Source organism: Platichthys flesus, chromosome 7, assembly GCF_949316205.1.
Source record: "Platichthys flesus chromosome 7, fPlaFle2.1, whole genome shotgun sequence".
NCBI classification, from domain to species: Eukaryota; Metazoa; Chordata; class Actinopteri; order Pleuronectiformes; family Pleuronectidae; genus Platichthys; species Platichthys flesus.
In genome coordinates this window covers 19059718-19077976 of record NC_084951.1, presented here as the reverse complement: position 1 = coordinate 19077976, position 18259 = coordinate 19059718, and the positions used below count along the sequence as shown (strand labels likewise).

At 42.3% G+C, this 18259-nt stretch overlaps 1 protein-coding gene across 2 annotated transcripts in view; it reads left to right on the top strand.

Annotated features, from left to right (window-relative positions):
• Positions 1–18259, top strand: part of slc2a4rg (SLC2A4 regulator) — a 39015-nt gene that overhangs the window by 14623 nt on the left and 6133 nt on the right. Inside the window, exons 3-8 of one of the 2 annotated variants that reach the window (XM_062392242.1) lie at positions 7149–7249; positions 9661–9899; positions 12797–12897; positions 14910–15183; positions 16137–16277; positions 17383–17510. In XM_062392242.1, coding sequence (XP_062248226.1) covers positions 7149–7249; positions 9661–9899; positions 12797–12897; positions 14910–15183; positions 16137–16277; positions 17383–17510 — 984 coding nt within the window. The remainder of the gene's footprint in view (positions 1–7148; positions 7250–9660; positions 9900–12796; positions 12898–14909; positions 15184–16136; positions 16278–17382; positions 17511–18259) is intronic. The other variant, XM_062392243.1, reaches the window with a different exon arrangement.

Genomic DNA, 18259 nt, shown 5'->3' with positions numbered 1-18259 from the left:
ACTGAGAGAAGTTGCGGGGGAAGTTGCTATAGCTACAAGTTAATCTTTTTGTTTGGCCTGAAGTGACATCGGGGTAATAAAGTGAGTTACCTGTAGCTGTTAGTTATTTTGCTCATTGACCCAAAGTAGTATACTGGTGTTGTGTAATGTAAAGCCATGCTTAGATTCTTTTCTCCACATATTGTCATCTCTTTGATGGTGTTACATTTAGCAGCCACATGTAATACACAATGGAACATTATGTAACTTATCATTTTTTGGTTAAAGTCAAGCAAAGGAACCAAACTAATGTTCAACCGGTGTTTTTTCCAGCACTGGTCTGACATGCAGTGTGGGGCTCATACTTCAGATGTAATGACCCACAATTGCACCACATTTAGCTGTATCCACGTGTTGTGGGCAGGGCATGCGTCAGGATCCTCTCTGTCGTCAGCCTGTAAATTGCTTTTGCTGTGTCAACATTTTTCTCTGTGTGGAACATGGTTACTCCACGCGGAATAAACGCCCGTTCACTGACCATTGACTAGTCAGTTTGTCGTTAAAGTTAAATATGTGTTTATATTATTGCGTCTGTGTAGTTTATGACATGTAGGTCAGACACCTGTGCCGCCTGCTCCGTCTATCCTGTCCATTATTATTTTCCCAGAACAAAGCAATCCATTGTTTGTGTTTGTCCCTAAGGCGACAGATTGCATTCGAGGATCAAGAGAGAGAAAGAGAGGGCCGTTTGTCCGGGGACTGAATAGCCATTACTCTCTCAGCCCACGTTTTAAGAGACACGGCTCCTGCCTAACAGCCCCTGCCTCTCTAAGGGGTTCAGAGCCCGGGGAGTTTGGCAATAGGCAACACGGTTATATACTGTGCACACACACACACACACACACACACACACATACACACATACACACATGCATTCACACACTGCAACAACACAGCATAATGCTTAACCACAGGTTTATGTTTAAATTAATATTTATTTTGCGCATTTACCAAATCTGCTGTGTTGTACAAAGAGATTGTAGGAAAAAAACTGAACAAGAGTCGAGAGAGTGATCATGACAGAGGGAGAGGATCACAGCTGAGAATTGGGTGGGGGTGTGAAGCCTCGTATTAGGTCAGGGGCTAGACTGTTTACTGCTAGTCCTGACTATCCGTCTCCTGGCTGAGAGAGAGGGACAGAGGATGTTACATAATACTGTGGAGTCGAGGGGTGATGATGAGCAACGACTGAGGGATAGTTGGACGAAGAGCAGTGGGTGTTCTATTAATAGTGGGTGTGGATGGGGCAGCTGTCGGGGGGCACACAGCAGACAGACGACGATCAACACCAGCCTGGTCAGTTTTAATAGCCTCACGTGTCACAACTTTACCTCATTATGCAGGAGGAAACCGTTTGATTGCATCATACCATCGCCCGCATTTCACTGTATCCATTGTGGACCAAAAAGTCACATTTTAAAGCCGTCATCTACATCTTCATCTATGATTTTGAATGCTTTAGGATAACGCACTTGTCAGGACATAGTCCCAGTTCCTTTTTCAAGTCAATCTATTTGCTTTGAGCCTCGAACAGACCCAAAGGATAGTGTAAAGAGAGATGCATATAAGGACACATGACAGAAAAATGTATGGTTAACAATTCTCGTGTGGTTTTGTGGTTTTCATCTCTCTCTCTCTCTCTCTCTCTCTCTCTCTCTCTCTCTCTCTCTCTGCCAGCCTCCCTCTTGTTCTCTCAGATGAGAAAGAGAACATATGTTTTTAGTGATGAATTGACAAAAAATGCTTCCCCTAAGGAAGACGGCTGCCTCATGACTAAAAACATAACCTGTATGTTTGATGTGCGTATCGCGGCCGTCGTGTGCATTTGCATTTGTTTGTGTTCAAGAGAGATAAAGCGAGAAAAGCAGCACGGAAACTTCAGCGGGTGTCACTGTGTATCCTATCTCGATGAGCCATGTTTGAAAGTTGGTTTTATTTATACGCGTCTGCGTGACAGCGTTTTTCGCCCCCGTAATTGCCAAGGTCACACACCAGTCTTCATGCCAGGCTGAGGCATACACAGCTGATACACCCGTTGCCTGTTTTGGGGATGACGTTGATCACATATTGGAAGGATAAGTGCTATTTAAAGTGACCACCACCAGGGCTCAGGGGGGAGAGCAGAGATTATTGTTGGCGGTGTACATCCCAAGTGAAAACAAGACCCGCCATATTAAACTCTGCACAGCTTTGAATCATCCTGATGAAAAATGGATAAGCTTTGTGGTTAGCCAACTCAAAACAACGAGATCCACTGATACTGCCCAGGCCCTTCCACCCTACCTTTCTCTTTTTCTCTTGACCTTCTAAAACTCTTCTTTTAAGCCGCCTGTGTGACGCACAGTTGTTTTCCCTCTGGTAACGAGATAGAGCTTCAGTTTGTTGTACAGGACTTCAAGTGATAATCAAACTAAAATCTGACATTCGATAATGTCACAATCACACATTGTATCATTAGACTTGGAAGGTTCCTCTAAAATGTTCATCGTCGGCTCTTCTACGCAAAGCAAAAGATGCAATTTAAGAAAGGAGGGGCAGGGGGGCATGTGGAGTCATGTTCTGGTAAACTGAATCTGAGCTCTGCCAAACAGGTGGGATACACATGGAGAGAGGGAGAGTGATTTCATTAGGTTAGGCAGAAAACAGAGATGAAAAATACACCGTATATGAAGGTCAATGCACCGCAAATGAACATGTCAAGTTTTCGCGGTGTGTGTGGCCTGACTGGCTGGTTTGTTGGCTCTCAAAACTGATGTATTTGTGGCACTTGGCCTCGATCTTAACTGGGCTTGTAGCGTGTGTAATAGGTGCTATAAACCAGACAGATCCGTGGGATTTCTTCTGTGCTGGTAACTTGAGCAGAGTTGCTGTGTTAAATATAGAGGGAAGGCCCAGTCGCCTCCCCAACAACAGCAGAGAGCCCACTATAGTACCGGGGGGGGGTCGGTGTGTGAGGGGGGCCAACGGCCAACACGCTGGCATCACATCACCATTTTCAGTGTCAAAGTCCAAGTGTCCTCTCAGGACCTTGTTTGGAAATCTTATCCAGTGTTGGAAGTGTTTTCATATTCAAGTAATAAAGTGAGTCTTGAAAATCATCCCACAAAAATGCTCAGTCTGAGCCTGGACTGGCTGTTATTTACTGCACCGAGGAATAAATGATGGTTTACAGCGCTTAACCTTTACTAGCACACAACATACAGATACACACGCACAACACTTTCTCCCTCTTTACACTCTGAGCCAGTTGTTGCTACTCATCTCTCTCTCTCCCTCTTTCCTCAGTGTGGGTGTGTGTGTATGTGTGCATGTATGACTGGCTTGTTGACTGAAGTTGGCCCATGTGTTGTGCTGCTGCCAGAGGGGAGGGTTTTTGGCCTAGTCAAGGCCGATACAAGCTAAGGGGGGAAGGAAGGTGAGAAAGTGGGTGTTATATATGTGCGCGTGTGAGAGTGGGTATTTGTTTATGCAAGCATATTTTATAGAGCTGGGATAATATGTTTATCTCTCGATTCAATGCTATCACGAGGGATTTTGTTGACTTTTTCAGTTTCCACTACTGGTCAGTGGTGAGATTAAATCTGAGATATTACTAACAAACTGGTGACTTCTGACTGTCTTTCAACAACCTGTACAGCTGCCCAGTTCACTGCAGCTAACAGGCTAACTGCTAGCTCCTGGGCTGATGAATGTCATTTCACCCACTTAGGGTAACTATGAAATTAGAGGATACTCCAAGAATCAGCATCATCAGAAATTTGCATAAAGGTGAAGATAAAATTACAAAAATAATAAAATATGAGAAAGTACGTTTTATTTATGGGTTGCATCATTTGACATGTAATGAAATAGGCCTTTCCACTAGGTCAATTTATATCAACAATTCAATGGATTTACAGTAAATTAGCAATATTGTGAAGTAGTAAGTATCAGCAACTCAATTTTAAATGACCTATGACAGATTTTGTACATATCACAGCGGAAATATTTAACTGTGTCAAATACTTCAACCAGAATAGGCTACAATGCTCACACACACAAACACGCACATACACAAGGGAAGTAAAATGAGGTTAAGACGTTCTGATTGATATAATACCTGTCTCATTAAGAACATTTGTATCAGTGACAGGGGATACCAATTTGACAGCTCAGGAAACATGAATGGTGTCACTCCTCTACATAAATACATCCTGTCACCACACAGGGCCGGTATGTGCCTAGATGTTTTCATCTGCATATGTGGGAGGAGACTGTTGTGTTTATCATGTCATCATTAGATTTACTGTTTGCCATAAACGCAAGGTGGTTGGACTGAAAGGTTCTTGTAAACATCCATATTTGGGTGCTTAAAAACGAAGAAACCCCAAAACATCCTTGTTGTCAAACTCACTAGCTCACACACACACACACACACCCCAGCTTTTTGTTGACAGCGATCTCTCCAGCCGCCCCTTTCTGGGCACTAAATAAAGGCATCCCCAGTTTAACTTGCTAAAATAAAGCCTCACATAGGAAGAAGCAGACGGATTTACTCCCTTGCCAGTGCAGCGGCTCTTTGGCTTGTCCTACACTACCAGGTTAATGGCTCCACTTCCGTCAGCCTGAGTAAGAGTCAATCAGCGTATTGCCCTCTGAGAAAGTGTCTCACATGTCATTGTCGTTGTTTATTGCTTAACACATGCACACACACACACACACACACACACACACAAACACACAAACACACAAACACTCACACCAGATGTAATGAAACTGTGGTGGAGTATCAAGGTTCTGCCGGGAAGCAGAGGAAGGAAAAAGCTCAATGTCAGGAAACCAGAGTGGGTTGGGAGAGTGGGAGGGTATTAATGGGGTATGGTGTGTGTTGGTATCTGTGTGTGTGCGCGTGCGTGCGTGTGTGTGAGGGAGAGAGAGAAAGAGAGAAAAATAAATAAGTGGGGGAGAGAGGGATATTCAACTTTGAGATAACTCCGGAATCAACTAATAGTTTTGTTTTTCTTTTCTTATCTGTCTCACATACACACACACTAGAAACATGACTGCAAGTGATATGCTATTAGTAAACCACTTTTCCACACAGGTCAAATCGGACTTTACTGGGACTCTAAACATGCGTTTTGTAGAATTGAAAGCATAACTTCTGTGAAGCTGACAACACGTCGTCCATGTTGGCGGCAGAATGAGGAAAAACAGCACAGAGATGTTATTAAAAAAATAGACGGGTCCATAAATCAGCAGCTTGTCCCTGGTCGGCCCTGTTCAGTGCTGAAAAGAAAGCTAATGACTGAAACAGGACACGGCTAATCTTGTTATCTCTTTATCTCTCCTCCAGACTGTGAGTGTGTTTATGCATGTGCGTGTTTGTGTTGTGCGCGTTGTGCATTAACCGCCTTTCCCTTTCTGTGTTATTCTTTTTATGCTGTGATATTTTCTATGTTGTTGTTTTTAGAATTGGCTGTTTTGGCAATGTTGTATTCAGAACTCACACACACACACACACACACACACACACACACAGACTATAACCTTAACCATGTAATCATCATATGATTTAATGAATTACATGATCTGCTTTTTGTCCCCATAAGGACAGTATGTCTGTGTGATGTGACAGTGTAAAGAGATGTGGATCCCCACAACAAGTAATACGTCGACCACAGACTCAGACGCGCGCACACACACTTATTCCATGTTTTGAGACGCTAAAGAGTGACACCAGTGTGTCTTGTGTGAACACCACTGTAGGATGTTCAGATTCCTCCATATCTGGTACATTCCTCCGCAAACCGTTTGCCCCACATCCAACACATTCTCCTCAGCGTGGGAGCTGGGACACTCTGAACTTTTTCTGTGTCATTTAAAGTTTTTTTTTTTTTATCTAGTCACTTCTAGTGTGTGTGTACGTGAGTGTGTGTGCGTGTGCGTGAGCGTGAGTAGGTACACGTACGCTTGCAGATTTTGAAGTGTTTGTGGGCTCCAGAGTGAGGTTTTTGTGTTGAGTATGTGTGAGTGTGTGCACGGAGACTCAGAGTGGATGTCTGCCAGGGCTCAGGGCTTGGCTCAGAGAACGCCTCAAACCAGTTTGCTCTGGTTGTGTAGTGGAGGAGTATGGGGGCGGGACAAGGACCTCTTAAAGCTGCAGACCATGTGTATCTCCGTCTGTGTACGAGTGTCTGTCTGCTTTGTGTTAGTATGTGCGTTTAACCTTTTACAGCGTTTGGATCTGTATATTACACAGAGTGCCTAGCTGCTCACCACATTGTATGGCTCTCTTTTTTTACGAGATTTTACACAAGTACTTACATCTTTTTCTTTTTTGTGTGTCCGTGTGAACGTGTGTGTGTGTTCTTGGCCCTGACTTGGATAATTTCCACTATATTTAACTTTCAAGGGCAGCACGGACAGAGGTGCAAAGTGCAAAATAGAATAGATTGTCCGTCTGGTGAAGCGTGTGCTTCATTACAGGATGGCACAAAATTACTGGTGTTCCCAGTCACGTTTTTTATTAAAAAAATTCCGGATGCCAAAGCATACTCATTACTGTGCATGTATATTGTTATTATTGTGTGTAAGTGTCTGTTGCCAGTTCAAGTGGGCAGTATAAATAAGGTTTAGGCTGAGCCTGGACTCACTCAGCATGGGGTGCTCTGAGCAGGAAGGGAGGAACAAGCATCCCTCTCCCTCTCGAAGTGAAGTTGCTCAAACTGTGCAGAAACACACCACAAAAACCTTTTTACTCTGGAGGCTATCCATTGTACAAACACACACACACAGACAGTCAGACACACACGCACATACTCAGGCATAAGAATAGTAAATTTCCGAGCTATATCACGTATCTGTGCACTGGCTTCTACTCTTGTTGGATTTGTTTGCTCCATCAAATTTCTTGATATTTTTGGGCGGCTACAGAGATTTGAATTCTTCTCTAGGGACAAGGCCTGGCTTGGACAGAACACTTATTAAACCATTTTCCATTACTCTGAGAAACTGTCCAAACAAAAAAATAATAACTAAACTGGTTTCGAGGTGAACTGGGGACAAGAGATAATCCACACCTGACTGTTTATTCCTGTTTGGTAAATCTATATTTGTGTGTTTTGCAGGAAGCCCTCAGGTCACGCTGATAAGGAAGTGATGGCGGCCACAGTCCTGACCTCACTGTCCACATCCCCTTTGGTGCTCCACCCTTCCTCTGCATCTACAGGTAACAGCCCCCCCAGTGTCAGCTTCATGTAACACAGCACACAGCAGAAGCTCCTCCATCAAATACTGACTCATCTACCAAGTTAAACAAATCTAGGACATTCACTTCATATCATGTCAGGGGTTACTCAGTGTCACTAAGGTGAAGCAGGGGACAGTGGGAAGAAATACTCATCTTAGATAACTTGATGTTAGTTTGCACAGACTGAGCTGCTAGGTTGTTCACCTGCTTTAACCTTAGTGTTAATCTGTATCCAATGGAAAGGTAGTTTTACTCTTTTTTTAGCCCTGCTCCCTTATCTTTGTATGCATGCTTGTTTACCCAAGCCCAGTACTTGCTGCCAACTGTTCAGCCCTGACTTTATCACTATGGTTCCTTTTGCTGTTTCAAGTCTTGCTGCGGTTGCCATCACCATGCCAACCGCACCAGATGGTCAAAGTCCTGTCAGTGTTAAATAGTTTTTAAGCCCAGCATTAAATCAAATCTATTGTTTTGCTCTCAGTAAAGCAACATGTTGTACTTCATATCCCCGAAGGCCCAGAGGCGTCCTGATAGAAATGGCGGTAACAAATGGGATCAAGTATAAACAAATGAAACTAGAATGGCACTCAGTAGAGCACATACCTCCACTAAGGCCCAACAGTCTCGTTAAATTCAATCGAGCAGCACCAAAGTGCACTCACTCATAGATATCAGACACTTTAATCTGCCAGATATTTTCATCACGATCCATGAATTACTCCTTTTGAAATATGCGAAAATGAAAAGAAAAAAAAGCCCTATCCTGCAACGCTAAAAAGAGTTTAAATACCCTGGATCCGCCCCAAAATTTAGCGGGTTCTTTGTTAGTCCATGTTCCATTCTTACTCCAAGTCTTTTGGAAATAGGTTGGGTTGTTTTTGCGTAATCCTGCTGACGAAGAAACGGACAGGGACGAAAACCACCTCCTCTGTGGATGTAATAAATCTAAAGCTCTGTAAGTTTGTATTGTATAATTCATCCATCTTCCAGACTTGTTTGGAGATGCTGAAGGTTTAGGAGGAGCTAAGCTTGATGAAAGATTTATTTAATACGCAGTGTTGCACAGTGGGAATGCGGGTTGACGTCTTTGATTTATCACAGTTTGGTCATAAAAATGTCTGTGTATGTTCCATTGTGCGTCTCAACTCTTAACACCACTCACTCCACGCCTCTCTTATAATGCTTTTTATGAACGGTGGAGCTTGTGATTTTATCTTATTTTTCTTGGTAATTCACAATTTCCTCATTCTGTCTCTTTTAGGAACTGAAATAGATATTTTCATGCTGTGATTTGCTTCCCATATCGGTGTGACACATGGTTTACTATACCGCTATAGTCACTCTGTGAGGTGGGACACTTATATTAAGTTCTCAAAAATAAGTATATGGATAATGTTTATGCTGTGGGTCAGACTCAGCACCATAAAGCACATGACACTTTTATCATTGCAACAATCTTTCCACCACAGTAAACCTAACATGCCTCTTGATCGATGTTGGAACAGGCTTTGAAAGTTATGCTCGGACTGGGGACAAAATTGAGACTCCAGTTTCTAACTGAGGACAGGACCAAGAGCTTATACTTATTACCACCCCTCAGGTTAATGTGAGGATTCACATTTGTAGCCTGTAGCATGGCTTTTAGCATCTTGAGCTGGCTTTGACCAACAGTTCCTTGAACTTCAAGTCCCAGGAACATTTTGCGCAGACAACCACCACCATCAGTTAGCCATAGGGACTACCAGGCAAACCCTGGTGGGCTGCTGCTTCAGTGGGCTGGAGGACCAAGTTTCAACCCCCACTTCAACCACATTTAAAACACCACATTTTCATTGCATTAAGCACTGAGTGCAGTAATCCTACACAAGTGATCTATGCCACATATTCATTTGAGCTGGGTTTGGTATCCTAACATTAATATAGGATAGTTATGGTTTGCAATAACTTAATCCAATGGGGATTAGTATTTCAAAGTGTACTTTTGATTTCTACCATGTTTTGCCACAGTGTATTTATTAAGCTATATAGATTAAGCATGATTGTATTTGTTGAGAAGCCAACATGTATATACAGGGTTTATGGGCAAGACTACAAATAGTAGATTACATACCTTAGGGGGAAATTAAAGCTGTGTTTAGTTTAATCAGTTGAGCTCAGCTGAGCTTGATGAAAAATGTTGTGGCTGTATTTACTGTATGTAATATATTAAATATATTTGAATGTAAATATTAAACCTGCTGTCATAGCTCAGGGCTTCTCAGAGATTTAAATGTCCATTTCTGATGTACATTTTTTGATTGCCAGTTTTTATTTCAGGCCTTTTAAAGTAGGGCAGTATAGCTTTTTTGCTGTTGATCTGAAGTTAAATATGTGCTCTCTTTAAATTGCAGTCCCAGAGCCAGCCAGCAGGGCTTGGAAAGAGGTGCTATCGGCTAGCTACAGCAGTTCGACCAGCGGCAACTGGAGCTGGGATACCAGCGACCAATCGGTGCCCTCCACACCGTCCCCTCCTCTCTCCAACGATAACACCAAGAACTTCCTGCTCTCGTCCCAGGGTGATGATGTCAATGAGGATAACACAGAGAGCACGCACTTCATGTTTGAGGACCCCATACCTCGGAAGCGAAAGGTAAAGATGGGAGATGTGATGTGAAGTTCATGTCTTGTCCGATGTTACAGCTGGTAATAGTGAATTTCGTTTTGAAAATAGCTTCATATGTATATTCAGAGAAGTTTTTTCCATATATTTGTCATATCCCATGGGAAGCTCATCTCAAAACAAATTCCCAGGCAGCTTTTCGTATTATGTTCTTTGAATGCAACATTAGTAATGAAGTAATTTTCTCTTACACGCTTATTCTTTGTGAGTACAAAGTGAGGCAACAACTGTGTAATTGTCCATGTGAAGTACAACTGGAATGGCCCCTCAGCAGAGCACAAACCTGCACCAAGGCCCAACAGTCCCCTTCATGAAATCACATTTGCATTCACCAAATCCTGATTTTTATTTTCAATGCTCATGAATATCTGTTGCTGGATTATTTTTCATTAAGATCCATGTTTCATTTTCTGAGAAATTGAACAAAATGTTTAAATCTTTTGGACTGAATTGATGATTGAATAGAACCTTTCTAGTTGTGACAGATTGAGTCTTCCAATGTTATCTCTACGCATTATTGGACTTTTGATTGAAGTGGCTGCATTTTTCATAGTTTTGGTTAAAGATTTGACAGTGAAAGCTGAAAGACCGTTATTGTGTATTTTAGCTTAAAGCTTCCACAGTCGCTGTCACGGTCGCTCTCACAGTTTCTCTGTGGTTTTGCTGGTTAGCATGGAGGCCCTAGATGTCGTTAACTCCATTTTAACCTCACATACGAACATGTATCATAATATGAGACACAATTGCACAGAAATAACTCTGATTTGCTTCTGTCACTTTAATTAGCAGTAGAGCAGTTGTAGTAGCAGGGGCAGACTTTGCAAAAAGCACCAGAAACAGTGGGAATATGTGAGCACCATTCAGTTTAACAAGCCTCTGACATACGGCTCGTCTCCCTCTCTGGTTGTGTGGGTGATGTATTATGTTCAGTGTCGTTCAATCCTCCCCCTCTCTCTTTTTGACTGTAGCAACAGTCCAGAACATCAACAACGATTCACTGTTAAGAAGCTTTCTCTTTTCCTTTCAGCCCTTTCGGGGGGGAGAGGAGAGGAGAGGTGGGAAGGTTAAGTAAGAATGAAGGAGAGGAGGCAGACGGGGGAGGGATGTTCTGCAGGAAGTATAAAAGGGTTCATGGGATGTATGAAAACGAGGACAGTCAGTGGAGAGAAGAATTGATGCTCAAGTTAGTAACGGGAGGTAAAATGAATCTCAATATTTCCCTCCAGCCATATGGTGACAGAGGAGATACTCATATACTGCACAGTTTGTGGGAGTTTGCAATTCAGCCTCCCTGGAGAGGGGCAGCAGTGAAGATTATCGAGCCGGCGAATATATGAAACCACAAAGACTCCAAGGATGATGCTGCCAGAGACCTATGCTGTAGCATAGATAAACAGACAGGAAATGAAGTAGTGGGATGACATTGGGAGGAATAGAGACACATGGGTTGTGTTGAAAAACAGCTCAAATGTGAGTGTACTCTCTCTCTTGTGTTGCGTTGTAGCTAACACCAACCCCAGAGGTCTCAAACTTCTCTGAGCAGCTGCGCCTTGAATTGTACACTGTTTGAATTTGTGCTGGCAGCGAGTTAAGAGGATTATTAAACACTGCAATCACCAGTCGTACTGTAATAGTGTTAAGATGCAAGAAAAACGCTTAGGGAATTAAGTGATTTGTGATTGTGTGTGGGATTAACGACTGACTTTTTCGTCATTTTTATAAGGAAGGTTGTTTCAAACAGCGTGACAGAGCGCGGCCAGCACCACTCGGCTAGTTTAACAGCAGGCTGGTGTCACGTTCAGTGAAGGGAAGTGATTTTCAAGGAAAAATAGTTAGCGTAAACAAACAGAGCAATTGATTAAAAGACCTGTTCTCCTCCAACTTCTCTTGATCTATTTTCCTCTTTCTATCTCTCCTGCTCTCTCCCTCCCTCCCGTTCCTTGCCCTTCCTTCTCCGCAGGCTGTTGAAAGGTAATGAGAGTACACACCCACTGCCTTTCATTAGCAGTGATGCAGGTCCCTGCCTGCTCACGGGACAGCTGCCAGCCCCTGACATGAGGATACGAAAATGAATTGAAACAAGAACACCCACTCTCTCCATCTATCTTATTGCAACTTGCTTCTAATGCATGGAGGGTTATGCTTGTTCTTGTGTGAGAAAGATTTCAGGAAGTTCAGACAGGACAAGTATTTCCGAATGATTCCCCATATCGATCGGAGGTCACAGACATGCTTGGGTGTCTGTTTACATGTATGTTGTTGTAAACATTAAGGTGACACCCTCAGGCTGCATCTGACACCTATTTCTGGTACAACAGGTCTTCACCTCATCCCACAGCCTGCACAGACAGCAGCCGGAGGTCAAAACAGTGCGTTTATTTTGCTCATCATTCTGCGAGTGAACATGAAAGTACTGTGAGGTAGACAGAGGAAGGTGCCGTTTCATTGTCCCCTTTCTGTCTTTTTTTTTTTTCATCTGTCTCTCTTCCTCTTTCGCTCTGTATGTGTCTGAACTTGTCACATATCTGGTTTCTATTTTTATAGACTTGCTGCTCTATTAGCTTTCTAATGAGGTGTAGTGTTTGGCCCCATGTAGAGTGGCACTCAATCCCCCACCAAGGCATTTCTATTCAGTTTGCCAGTCAGATCCACACAGAGGAACATGAGAACACACACTGCGTAAATCTCTGTTTCCCTTAAAATACCCGTCCGAGGAGGAAACCGATCTTAGTCTAAAGGAAGAAGAAACATTCAAATCCAAAGAGCAAAACCAAAGACTGATGTTGTCGCATAAATGCACAGATTGTGCAGTCATCATCAGCAACTGTTTAAAGTATTTATTTGTTTGTTTGAATTTTGTCCTTCAGAACTCCATGAAGGTGATGTTCAAGTGCTTGTGGAAGAACTGTGAAAAGGTCCTCAGCACCTCCTCAGGGATCCAGCGACACATCCGCACCGTCCACCTGGAGTGAGTAGCCCATCATCTAGAGGAAATCAAACACACCCTTAGTGTGTCATGGATATCAACTGTCCCATATGCAGGGATCTGATCAGTTTGCCATAAAGGTTTTAAAAAGCATATTTTGCATTTAGAATAGTTTTAGCCACAGTTGTCTGAGCTAAACTCTTACTCATACACAAACGCACACCTACACCCACATGCACCACCCCCAGGCAATGTGACTATGATGTTGTGACTCATGAGCCTCATTGATCATCTTCATTTTGACATTATTTAAAAGTTTTTTGTTTTTTTAAGTAATCATTCATCATATTCAGAATTAATGTGGACACTGATATTATTTTTATAGAACTGCATATTGAAGACATTCACTGAGAAGATGTGAAGTGAAGTGATCGCTTCTCCGGAGCTTTAGAGTAACATTGTCAAACTGTGATGCAGATTGTGTGGTACGACAAGGAAAGGGACACACGTCTGACTTGTCAATGCTTGGATACCGTCCAACTCGCTGTCTTCACGCATGACGCGGTAGCCAGTGTGGTATCAGTGAAAACACGTGCACATTTTTTCATGTATGAAGTTACACTGTGAAGGTTTTATCAACACAGCTCCAGTTACCATTTCCTGTTTTTGTCCAGCGCTGCACTATAATAAATTATTACATATGTCACCCTGTGAAATATGAAGCAGCAGTAACTGAGTTTATATAGTTGTTATTGTCAGGAACTTTTTAAATGGATTCAAATTATAATTTATGCTCATATATTACTATATGCAGACAGAGAGAGAGACCTAGTGTCTTTCTGTGCATTAGTTAAACAATAAACAGTTTTTGAAGACCGCAGCGTCCACAGATATTACCCTCACAGTTGTTGTCATTTCATCAGCAGCCTGTTTGTCTGAGGAGCGCTGCAGCACACTGGCTTTACACTGCCCCCTGCTGTCAGGAAGACTAACTCCTTTCCAGCCTCTCCTGTTACATAACAGACAGCTGTGCTTCAGACAGCTGTGCCTCCATCAGTCACCCACAGCATTAAAACCAGTAACCGGGTTTATTGTAGTGTTAATGTACTGTAATGATGGTAACTGGGTTTAATGTTGTGGCTGTGGTATACAAAGTGGTCAGTAGTGCTTAAGTGGAACGGAACGTCTACATGGGCGTCTTTCATGAGCACCATGATCCCATGACACCATTCAAAGTAAATGTTTGAAGAATCCGTTCATTATGCTCTTCCTCTCTTTATGTTCACACTTTATTATAAAACACACATGTGCAAAGTGTGTAAATTTGGATTAAAGGAAGCTTTATCGGTTGCTCTGAGAAAAGTTATTTATTTACGACAAAGTCAAGTTTTTAAGCTAAAATATGAACAAATCTAGAACCATTTTTCAAAGTGGATCCCAAACACTGAACTTACGTTAAAGCCATCCATGAATAAATATTAAACACCTGAAGTATTGTGAAGTGGAATAAATATTCTTTAGTATTTTACAGAACGGTTTTCTACTTAATATCCATAGTAGATGAAAATATTGGGCTAGACAGCAGTGGTAATATATCACAGACTTTAGTCATCATCCCGCCTCCTGCACAGGCAACAGTCTTTAGACTAATGCACCTCAGAGGAGCATCTATTTGACATCATGGACCTGTGCCACCAAATTAATGAGTCAGATAGAAGTGAAGGTAAATATTTCAGATACATACAGGAAAGTAAGTGCTTCTCATTTTCTGGTATTCATTCTTATAGATCTTAGAATATGTTCACAGTATATGTGGGAAAAACAATGTCTAAGCTTTATGGCGAGAGTGCTCAAGCGAATGCACCAACACAAATTCTGTGGTCAGAGCAATTAGCAAGAACAAGAAGTACTAGTTTGAACCGTCCATGTGTTCCTTGTCCCAAACTTCAAGAAGCCCCAGCTGGTTTATTATCACCTCTAAGATCAAATTTAACTTAAACCATCTTAAATTGGGAGAGTCAAGATGTTGAGTTGTTGCTGTTTCTCCCCTTCAGGCGAACCTGCGACTCCGACTACAGCGACGGAGAGGAGGACTTCTACTACTCAGAGATCGAGGTCAACATGGACAGCCTGACCGAGGGCCTGTCCAGCCTCACACCCACCTCGCCCACCACGGCCGGTCCTCCGCCCGTCTTCCCGCCGCCGCTCACCGATGTCCCTCACTCCGAACACATCAACATGTATGATGCGCAGAGCCACGTCCCAACACTGCTCAGCCAATCAGCTCCCTCCACGCTCTGCCACATCCGCACTGACCACGCCTACCAGGTAATGCACCACCAGTCAGTCACTTCCTAGACACACACACACACACACCTAATAAATGTAATTTCGATAAGTTACCAAGCCACACATTTTCAGTTTTCTGAAAAATTGAATACAAAATCAGTGTAGCAATAAAAGCAATAATCTTAGGTTTCAAATATTTACTAAATTTTACATGAAGAATTAAGTCTCAGTATTTTTAAGGCTGAAAACTTGTAGTCATGTGGCGTCAATCTGCTTAAATTCCTGCTGGAAACACTCAATGTGAACAGCTGTGCAGGTCGGGTTGTCCGTGCCTTCTTCCTCTTCCTTTGCTCGTCCTCTTCATTTTACTTTCTGCTCTTCTAACAGTTACCAATCCATGTGTGTTGCCTACTTTTTACAGCCTTGGAGGTAGAAAAATTGAAATGATTTCAGCTGGAGGTATAAATCTTTAAAAATATTATATATTGAATTCAGTCCTGCGCATCGGTTCAAGGTTCTATCGAAGTTTTAGTTGCCATGACAACACCAAACATATGTAAAAGTAGGCTTACGTCAATGCATATGAAGTGCAACAGCTTCTCATGTTTCATTTTCTCTGGATTGCTTATACTCATGCTCCTCTATTTAACACTGCTTACCGTGTTTTCTCTTCTATTCTCTATGTTGACATAAAAACAGATTTGTGCTGTATTGTACAGAACCTGCCAGGATTCCCTGAACTATTATTTTAAAAGTCAAAATTTGTCAGTTTGTGCTAAATACAGAAGATCACTTTGATCTTGATTCATGAACCGTGTTGATATGAAGGCACGATTTAGTTTAAAAAGTGGAGAAATATATACGTTCCCACGCTAATTATGTGATCTCTGTTTTCTGTACCCTCTCTCTGTCTGTTTCATTCTGCACGTTTCCTGTCCGTCCTTGTTTCTGTCACGTCCTCTCCTGGCTGTGCTGGGGTGACCATGTTCCAGGCCACTGCTCCAGTGAATATCCCAGTGGGTCCCGAGCTGGCAGGGTTAGACAGTGGTAATGGGACCCGGCCTGGAACTGGGATTGGGAATGGCATCAGTGTGTCGTGGCAGTCCCCTCCTGTCATTTTCAAAGGCACCCCGGTGAGTGAGGCTCTGTCTCACGCCTTTTTATCTGAATCTTAACTACGCCCCCGCTGTTTCTCCACTTGTGGCTATTTAAGCTGTTTGTCGCGCTGGTTTTTCACCCCGTGCTTGACTGAACCATCATCTTTTTATATAGAACAGCATCATTCTGTCTGCACATTGCAGGATTCATCCAAAGATGCTATTTAAATCAAATCTGAAGTGCATGCAAGGTTATGCAACATTTGAATCGTTGATACTTGATGTGCTGTCTCTGTGTTATGCATATAAGAAGTGAAAGTCAAAAACAAAATGCATATGTGTCCAAAACAAGCCTTAAATATTGCATCGTAAAAATCCTCTTGTCTGTTGCAAACCATTGAGGGCGGCACGTCCATGAATCGGAGTCTCAGCTCCAGCACTCCAGAGGAGACACTACATGGTCCTGAGGGATGTTGGAGGCACAAACTGTATCTTAAAAGCACATCAGACGTACTCAGGCACAGAACTGTTTAAAGATTTACAATCCAATAAAAGGACCTTAAAATCAATAATAAAACTTACGGGCCTCCTCCGCTGCAGGGACAGAAGAACGTGAGTAATACCAGTTTCTCTGGTTGTAGATAAAGACGTACAGTTGAATTTAGGATGAAACGATGTTGAACTGTGGAAACAGGAAGGTGAGTAAGATTGAGCCGCCAGTTAGTGATCATGGGGGAGTGGTACGAATGCTCTTTATCCAATAAACACAAAAAAACTGATGTTTTTAAGTCATATTAATCCTAACCACAGCAATGCATGTAACTGCGTGTGTTACTTGTCTGTCTGTTGCTTTTTGATGTTGCACAGCACAGAGCGCCACACAGTTATTTATATATATATATGTGTTACTAAAGCTATCTGTGTTCTCTGTGCCTGGTTTTCATGTCGGTTACAGTGATAATGACCGTAACAAGTATAATATCATATAAATGGTTGTTGCTTGAGCAGAGACGGTTCATAAAACAGGAAACTGTTTCACTGTAAAATATGATCAATTACTTGAGAAACGTACTCTGATAAACTTTAGTGAATATTTATGAATATTGGGTGCGGCCCTCATGGTGTCTCCTCTCTCTTGCAGGGGCCTGTGACCCACGTCCGAACTGTCAGCATCGGTGAAAAGCGGCAGCCGGCAGCCAACACACACACCACTGTTATTAAGAACCCTGCTTTAGTGACGCCACCAGCTAAGTCGATACCAGGAACCAGGTATGTAGCAGCTGTTTACTCACTTACTCAGCCTATCATCTGTTTAGCTAGTGATTATGTGCAATGTCCCCATACATCATTTGTATTCATATAAATGAGTAAGAAGATGAAGATGATTGTAAGGACAAAGTGATATTATTTCTCCTGCTGGAAAACTTTTGCAAGCGATTCAACAAAACACGTTGATAAGTTCCGTAGATTCATGAACAATGTGTGAATTGAGTCTGCAGACACACAACATACAGCTACACAATAACGTGTAAGTGTAGTTAACACTGACAGCTTTTGTTTACTGGACTGAAAAGCTTTGACGGAAAAACCATGACATTTTGTCTGAAGTTCCCACATCATGCATTGAGCTTAATATGAACTTGTCTTGCATTCAAAGTTCTGTGGACAGGAGACCATCTTGGATCTAGTTTTCCTTCAGCACTCTCATATAATCCAAAATACCATCACATTTCAGTCTCAGTCCTCGTAGGCTTTTGGAACTGTAGGATTTAACGTGAGCTTTTTAAAGTGCAGCCAGCAGAAGCGATTTTAATTATAATTCAAATCTAAATACACACTGTGGGGAATTTGACTGTGAACCTGAAGCTGTTTCACAATGATTCTAGTCTGATCCTGAATCTTTCTGCAGAAACATTATATAAATTGATTCTCATATATATATATATATAATTGTTGATGCACCTCCATGCAAAGGGACACATTTAGGTCCCACATAGCACATTGTACACGTGTGTGTT